The 9,066-nt window shown below is 45.4% G+C and overlaps 1 protein-coding gene across 1 annotated transcript; it reads right to left on the minus strand.

Moving 5' to 3' along the window:
* Positions 1–1,000: 1,000 nt before the first annotated feature.
* RPUSD2 (RNA pseudouridine synthase domain containing 2) lies at positions 1,001–7,702 on the minus strand. The gene is made up of 3 exons (XM_073348770.1): positions 7,232–7,702; positions 5,794–6,090; positions 1,001–2,211 (listed from the first exon to the last, which is right to left on the minus strand). The coding sequence occupies exons 1-3, from the start codon at positions 7,700–7,702 to the stop codon at positions 1,429–1,431; spliced, it is 1,551 nt and encodes a 516-aa protein (XP_073204871.1). The 3' UTR covers positions 1,001–1,428.
* Between the last annotated feature and the right edge of the window lie 1,364 nt (positions 7,703–9,066).

Here is a 9,066-nt window from a genome sequence, read left to right on the forward strand (position 1 = left end):
ATCCTAAAGTGTCTCACACACAAACAGATGGAGTGTTCTAATTCTTGAAATGCCTCAGGTGTGGGTTAGAACTTTCAGAACAAGCTGCAGCAAAGTGAAAACTAACCAAAGTATTTTCAGTTTTACTTCTACTATTCAGAACCCTATCACTGCTGCAATCAGGTGTTTCATTCTGCGGCAGCTCACAAAGTTTCTGAGTAATAGCAGAGGCTGATACTGAAACTCCTTCTACGGAGGCTGGGAGCTGCAAAATGAAGGCTAGGGTAGTAGAAACACCCCTACTTAGAACAACCAAAAAGTCAAGAGGGTGGAGTAGAGCCATCCCTGAAACAGCAAGCCCCTGCCACCTTCCATATCAGACTTAGCTTTCTGGCTATTATATGTTTGGCATACTTTCTAAGCCCTGTGTGTGGGTACATGGAAGGGGGTGGTTAAGATATGTTAGAAAAGATATGCACAGTACAAGATGTACAGTAAAAGGCATAATGGGCGTTAAGTAATAAGGAGAGAAACTATATGGGAGGAGTTAAAAAATATAGGGAAAGGAAACAGAGACTGATTAAAATATGTAGAGATTGTTTTGGATGGGAGTACCTACAGATATGGACTCATTAACAGCAAAGATGACAATTTCTTTGGGCTACTGAATTTTTAGTTGGAGCAGTATGCTTTTCCAAGGAATTTTGCAAAGCTGATTTAAGGACAGACTATACTCCATCTAGAACAAACAAAAAACGGAATCTGGAAACACACACAAGGATGGAAACGTCTTAATGAGAACTGCACAATGCAACAGAACTCCAAATAAAATGAATGAAGATTAACCTGCCAGGAAAAGAACCAGCCTGCACAGTGCCTTGGTATAAACAAAACTACGAACATAACTGAAAGTGATCTGGGTGTGACACCTGAAGTATTTTAGATTGACTAACATCTCCCCAACCCTTACCCAGAAAGACAAGGGAGTTAGATGACAGACACAGGAAAAGGGCCAAGATGCTGATTGTCTTAGTTGTATGCATTTAGTAAGCAACTGCATTCAATCTGCAAACAAGGATGCACCCTGAACACCATGTGGTGAGAAGAGGAAGCAATTGTTCCAAGCTTCCCACCTTTGAGTAATATTTTTTACCCATCACTGTTACCATCTTAAAGGAAAACATAGTTAAAGTGTCTTGGATTAACCATCTCTCCCTTCAGTAGCTGTCAGCAGGTTCATTATTAGGAAAGAGTTCTCAACGCTAATCAGGAAGAACTCTTCCCACCTCCTCAAAATTCACAAGCAATCCAGGCACAACACAATAAATAATGATGGAAGATCGCAGTAGCTCCAATGAGATATTTTTACCGCACACAAGTTCAGGACTTTACCAAATACTTTCATTTTAGCTTTGTTGGAAGGAAACTAAAAAATCTCAGTATCTATTCTTAGCTCTCATCCCAGTCCTCTAGAGCCCAGTCTGGCATCTTGGAATTGTATTCAAACTCTGCTCCCTTGTAGCGTAAGGCATGCAGGTACATCACAAGCTCCCTAGGAGATGGGTCCTGCCTCACTATTTTACACTCCTCACACAGAGGGTCCTTTTCTTCTGTATGTCCATCCTGATTCCCACTTGAACTAGCTCCTTCAGGATTTGCTTCATGTGTTTCTGGTCTGGTGTCAGAATTCTGCAAACAAGCCTGTATTTCAGCTTCTTTCTGATCCTTAGAGTCCTCAGTTCTGCAGGAGTCTGCGCTTATAGGCATAATCTCAACTGGCTTAGTACAGTAACCTGAATGGTCACATTCTTTACTTCCCACAATGGGCTTCAGGTCCTCCTCTGAAACATCCAAGATGCTCAAGCTCTGTTTGGAACGATGTTCTTCCACTAAAGCCCTGAGAAGCTCCTCATCTGTTTTATTAATCTCACCACCCTTACCCTTAGTAGGACCCCAGGCTTCCATATTGTAGATGGGGTCATTGACAATAGGATATCCCAGGAATTGCAAATGGACCCGGATCTGGTGAGTGCGACCTGTGTATGGAAAACACTTGACCACACTGGTCTTGCCATTATAACTAAGCCTTTGGAAGACAGTTTTACAGGATTTGCCTTTGGGGTCCACACGACACACCCCCACTTTGTAAGAAACAACCAGGATGGGTTCCTCGCAGGTCACTTCATTTTCTGGAAACTCCCCAAGCACACGGCAGACGTACTCCTTTTCCAGCTACGGGGGAAAACAGAGTGAATATCAGAAACACATCAATCCAGACAATGTAAATCGCTCTCGAGCTCCAAATACATTAAGCTAAAACTAACCATTCCTGCCCTCCCCTCCACTTACAGATATGTGGGGAAGTTCAGACATTTCAGTTATAGGATTGCAGCTAAACAGGAGAAGCAAACAAGCATCTCAAGTGTACCTCATTACAAAGTGAAGTCTTCGATTTAGACCTACAGTGGCTTCTGTTCCATTCAGGTGTACTTTATTAATGGAATTTGATAACTTCATAATTCAACATTTCAGCTAAGACCTAGGAAACTATTTTAACATTAAACCCAAATTTATTTCAAGATTTATTCTCAGATTTGTGTTATATCCCTTACTTTTGTGCCCTTGCTGCAAATCTTAAAAGCCAGAGTCCCACACTGGGATTGGCAGGTTGCGGGTGTGACACCCTGTATCAGACGTTCAGCATTTTTAGATGGTTATGATATATTTTGAACAAAGCATGCCTTGTGAGGTATCTACAGAACACTGTCCTGTCAAAATTTGTGTATCAACATTGTATATGGAGCTTTGAGATTTTACTTTATGATTGTTACTGAAATATGCTGTAGTTCTGGGTAATGCCCACACACTATTTTCTCAAAGACAAAGGCACACTGGCACGCCAGCTAGGTGCCAAAAGGCCATTACCTGCTTAATCTGAGATACACCAGCAGGAAAGTTGTTAACAAGAAATTGATAATTCACCTGAAGGACAGTTGGCAGTTCACATACGCCATGGAACTGCCGACACCATGACCCAGCAAAGACTTTTCCAGTACAAAGAGTCAGAGTATAAGAAGGGAGAAAAAATGCCTCTAGAGACCTCTTTTCGCCCATCTTTACTCACAGAAGATCACTTGAAAGACAAAACGTGCATCACTAAACTAAGGAGAGCAGGGGTGCTGGAACAATTTTTATAGTGGGGGTGCTGAGAGTCACTGAACTAAGCTGTTAACCCTGTATATAATGGAAACCACTTCAACATAAGAACGGCCATACTGGGTCAGACCAAAGGTTCATCTAGCCCAGTATCCTGTCTTTCAACAGGTGCCAATGCCAGGTGCCCCAGAGGGAATGAACAGAACAGATAATCATCAAGTGATCCAGCCCCTGTCGCCCATTCCCAGCTTCTGGCAAACAGAGGCTAGGGACACCATTCCTCCCTATCCTGGCTAACAGCCATTGATGGACCTACCCTCCATGAACTTATCTAGTTCTTTTTTGAACCCTGTTATAGTCTTGGCCTTCCCAACATCCTCTGGCAATGAGTTCCATAGATGGACTGTGCGTTGTGTGGAAAAATACTTCCTTTTGTTTCTTTAAACCTGGTGCCTATTAATTTCATTTAGTGACTCCTAGTTCTTGTGTTGAGGAGTAAAGAACGTTTCCTTATTTACTTTCTCCACATCAGTCATGATTTTTTATAGATGACTTCTATCATATCCCCCCTTAGTTGTCTTTTTCCAAGCTGAAAAGTCCCAGTCTTATTCATCTCTCCTCATGTGGAAGCCATGCCAGACCCCTAAACATTTCTGTTGCCCTTTTCTGAACCTTTCCCAATTCCAATATATCTCTTTTGAGATGAGGCACCACATCTGCACGCAGTCTTCAAGATGTGCGCTTACTATGGATTTCTGTCTTATTATCTATCCCTTTCTTAATGATTCCCAACATTCTGTCTCTTAATGTTTTCCCAACATTCTGTCCCAACACCTTTTTGACTGCCGCTGCACATTGAGTGGATATTTTCAGAGAAACACCCCCCAGCTCCAGCACCTATGAGGGAGAGTGGTCCTAGCCTGAAGGTTTTTCCAGCCAGTAAGACTACTGAAAGTTTTTGGGTGAGACAAACTTTTTGCTTTTAAACTTATTAACCTTGGTAAAGTTTAGGAATTTGCTTGCGTGTTTATCTTTTTTCTTCTTTTGTAACCAACTCTGACTTTTATGTCTTATCACTTGTAAATCACTTAAAATTAGGGCTATCAAACAATTAACAAAATAATCACAATCGCAAGATTAAAAATAGTTGCGTTTTAATTGCACTGTTAAACAAGAGAATACCAATTTAAGTTTATAATAAATATTTGTGGATGTTTTTCTACATTTTCAAATCTATTGATTTTAAATTACAACAGAACAAAGTGTACAGTGCTCTCTATTATTTTTGAGTAAAAATATTTGCACTGTAAAAAAATAGTATTTCAATTCACTTCATACAAGTACTGTAGCACAATCTCTATCATGAAAATGCAACTTACAAAGGTAGAATTATTATTTTTTGTTTTTACATAACTGAACTCAAAAACAAAACAAATGTAAAGCTTTAGAGCCTACAAGTCGAAGCATGAAGGGCATACAAATGTTTAGCATATCTGGCACGCAAATACCTTGTACTGCCGACTAGAACAGTGCCATGCAAAAGCCTGTTGTTACTTTCAAATGACACTGTAAATAAGAAGCAGGCAGCATTATATCTCCCGTAAATATTAACAAACTTGTTTGTCTTGAGTGATTGGCTGAACAAGAAGAACTGAGTGGACTAGTATGAGGTGAATTGAAAATTACTATTTCTTTTATCTTTTTTACAGTGCAAATATTTGTAATAAAATATAAAGAGAGCATAGTACATTTTATGTTCTGTGTTGTAACTGAAATCAATACATTTGAAGATGTAGAAAAACATCAAAAATATAATAAATTTAAATTGGTATTCTATTATTGTTTAACTGTGTGATTAAAACCACGATTGTGACTTTTTTTAAATCTAATTAATTTGTTTTGCGTTAATTGCATGCATTAACTGCAATCAATAGACAGCCCTACTTAAAATCTAAAACAAGTTTATTAACTAAGAAAGATACTGTTTTATCTAAACCAGTGTGTTTGGAAAGTCTCACTTGAGACAACAAAGGCTTTGTAGGAATGACGGACTAGTTTATGAGCTTGTACGGTCCAGTGGGCTGCTGAAGGTACAAAGCTGGGACTCAGGGATATGCGGGTGTCTCCCTGTATCTAGTTATTGATGGCAGGGCATATCATTAATGTACTCAGCTGAGAGAGACTTTGCATGCTGGTGGCTGAGAGTGATCAGAGCCCGGAGGTTTGCTGTTTACTAGCAAAGCAACGTAAAAGGCATCCCAGGCTGGAGAGCTAAGGGGCCATAGCAATTCAGCATGCACCCTGGGGAATGTCAAAACAGGATATTGCATAGAACATTTACAGGAAAATTTGAGTCCTTCAAAATTGAAATAGACTTATTAAAACATCAATAACCTCTCAATTATTGTCTCACAAACTAGCACACTTATCCACTATACAACCTACTAAGGCACCCAAATTCTGCTCAGTGGAGCACCACATTAGCATTGTACCAGGAGCACAAGGGGTGCATGTAATTTGTACCCGTCTTCATCTTAAAGAAGGCTGCTTGTAAACTTTGGGACTTGTGTTTGCCCAACAGTCTGTACTTGGACCAAACCTGCTTCGAAAGCTCTTTAAAGATGTACTTTAAAAAACACTTAAGTCCTCAGCCCTCACCTGTCTCTGCCGAACTTGCTCATCAATCCTCTTAGACACTTCTGCAGTCTTGGCAAACATGAGCACACCGGAAGTCATGCGATCAAGCCGGTGAATAGTGTGCAACTCCTTCAGGTTATGCTCTTTGCCCAAGATGAAGATGACAGTGTTGTGTCGAAATCTGCCGCATGGGTGTACGGGTAAAGACGAGGGTTTGTCCACGACAACCACCTCGTCATTCTCCACCAAAATCTGGATAGGCTGAGCAGTGACTGGAGGCTCATGGCGATGCACTGTATTCCTCAGAAAATCATTATTCTACAAGCAAAACAGATTATTAGAGTAGATAGGATTTCCCCAAATAGCTATCTGTGAGAAATAAGGGACAGAAAGCACAGGTCAAGAACAAAGTGGGACCCAACATTAAGAAACCAGCTAAATATATACTAGGAAATAGGACTGTATTATAATCATTAAGCATACTAGTTTATCAAATCCTAGCTCAAGCACTGCTCGCATGCCTAGTATTCTTTAGGCAGGGGGAAAACTCAATACAAAAAGTCACTTGCGTGCAATGCTGTCTGAGGGAGATGAATGCCTTCCTGACTCGTGCAGGCGAACAGCCTATGCCCTGAAAGTTTGATCAATTTTAACTAATACAGCTTCAAATACTGTCATGAAATTACATCCAGCACTTTTGGTTTAAAGTCACATCTTAAGTTATGCTGAAAAGCATCCCCAGGCAGAGAAAGCCTTACTCTGTGCTCATCAGATGAAGGACTAGTTCTTCCTGGATGTTTGTACTGCACATAGCTTCGGGTCCTACCACAATACAAACTACTATGTTTAAATGTGGTTGTGGCCAAAATATATTACATTATTTTCTTTTCCCATATGAAGAGAAGAACAAAAACAACATCATGACATGTTAGAGAACTAGGCTCTCTTTATGTAGGCTAGTCTCCTCCCCACTCCAGGTCACCACAAATTAGCTACACACATTTCAAAATATTGTTTTAATGATCAGTTTTTTGTAGTCTAGATAGGGTCTTGGGGCTCTAGCTGCTCTTGATTTCTTCTAGAGTGGGAAACATGATACCCCTTCCTCCACACACGGAGCCAGGCAATGAACCCGCAACTGCAGTCACTGTTGTAGAGAGCCACCCGGCCAGAGGGCAGGGCTGCTCCCCACGGAGGCAGCCAGGAGCGGCCAGTTGGGTAGCAGGAAGGAGTGTGTGAAGTAGACGAGGGGCCAGGTGGGGGAGAGGGGAGCTCCACGCGGGAACGGATCTCTCCCCCCAAGGGTGGGGAGCTTGTTTCTGAGACTAGCAAATCGATGCTCCTTCCGCCCACCCCCCGAGAGGTAACCTACGGCCGCCCCCGCCGGTGCCAAGCCGCGGGAAGGTAACCCGGGGTCTGGCGCAGGCGGGCGAGTGGTGGGGTGGCGCCGGGGACCTGCCTTGAGCACGACGCTGAGGTCCCGCACGGGCTGCTCGTTGAGGCGCAGGCGGCCGGCGCTGGCCGCGGCCCGGTAGGAGTCGAGGGGCTGGGCGCGGAACTCGGTGCTGAAGACGTGCAGCAGGCTCTTGCCCACCCAGCGGCCCTTGCAGTAGGTCTGGAAGTCGAAGTGGTAGGGCCGCACCTTGCGCAGCCCGCCCTCGAAGTAGTAGCGGGTCTCGGCGAAGTGCGGCTCGCTGAAGCTCACGCCGGGGTTGCGCTTCCTCGGGGGCGGCACGTAGCGCTCGCCGTGGCCCGGCCGCTTCTCCTCCCCGGCCAGCAGCCGCCGCCTCTTGGCCGCGGGGGGCGCGTCCCCCGGGCCGGGCTCTTCCATGCGGCCGCCCACGGGCGCTAGGGCGGCGAGCGACCAGCGGACTCTCGGGCCGGCGAGCAGCAGCCACGGCTCGGCAGCCACCGCCGGCCTCGCCCACATGGCCTCGGACTGGGATACGCCGGCGCGTGACGCCCCGGCAGCCCAGCCAATCACCCCTGCCCACTCTCGGTGACGTTGAACACAAGCGGCACGAAACTCTCCGCCCCGAGAACTAGGCACCGCCCCTCTGCCATTTCCGCGCCGCGGCCGCCGCCCGCTCGCGGGGGGAGCGTGGGCAGAGCGGCGCCGCGCGTCTCCCCTGAGTCCACAGGCGCAGTTTGCGGGGGGAGCCTGGGGGCCCCTCTACGCTGAAGCCAGTTCCTGGGGCGGGGGCGAGACCCTGCTGCTCTGGCACTGGCAGCTGCGGTGATGTGGCTGCTTCCCTAGCCCATTCCCCCCCCACTGTCCCCGACCCCCCTGCCCCCTCAACCCCATGGACACTCAGTTGTAGGGGTGCCGATTTTGGTGAGATATTCCTAGAGGTTTCATCACAGGAGAAGCTATAATGAAAGATTAATTTTGAACTTCAGGGGACTCCAGGGCAATCCTGCAGAGTTGGCAACCCAAGCTGTTGTACAGGAAATAGGTGGAAAGAAAAGGAGGACTTGTGGCACCGTAGAGACTAACCAATTTATTTGAGCATGAGCTTTCGTGAGCTACAGCTCACTTCATCGGATGTGGTGGGCTCTAGAACCCAGGTAGCAGCATCCAGCTGCAGAGACAGCAACCCGGAGTAGATGCTGCAACCTGCTCCCTGCCCGGCCCCACTGCGCAGACAGGGGCCCGGGGGTGGGTGCGGGGATGGAGGCAGCACAGCATAGGATGGCTAGAGCTCCCCTCCCCTGTTGCTTGGCCCTCACAGAAAATCAGGGGTAGGGAGTGGCACATGACCCCACATGCCTCCCCAAGCCTCTCATCTGTTTAGGGGAGCAATAACCCTCATGTGGATGCAGTTAGAGATGTAAATATTGTTTAAAAAGTTAACTGGTTAAACAATTACAATTATATAGGTTAACCGAAGTCCCTCTAGGTGGGCCCAAGGCCTGTTCCAGCCAGCACACCCAGGCTGGAGTTGGCCGGGCCAGGAGTGGGGGGAAGCTGGGGTCCCTGTGGGGGTTAACGGTTAAGGTCGGTTAACGGTAAGCTGAATGCTTACCATTTAACCTTTTACAGCGCTAGTGGGAGCTTCCTTATTTCAGCCCTATTAATTCGATCATCACCCTTCAGGGCCCAATTTGAGGAGAGAAAATAATTCCAGCTCCTAGAACATGCACAATTCAATTTCAGAAAAGATTCCACAACAATGGTGCTAATCAGCATCATATGAAACATGGGACCTGTCTGTTTCATCTTGAAGAATACCTATTTTTTTCCTCTATTGAAAAGAAGTGTCTCATTTAGGAGAGTCTTAGGAGCCTGTATCT

Source organism: Lepidochelys kempii, chromosome 6 (assembly GCF_965140265.1).
Source record: "Lepidochelys kempii isolate rLepKem1 chromosome 6, rLepKem1.hap2, whole genome shotgun sequence".
NCBI classification, from domain to species: Eukaryota; Metazoa; Chordata; order Testudines; family Cheloniidae; genus Lepidochelys; species Lepidochelys kempii.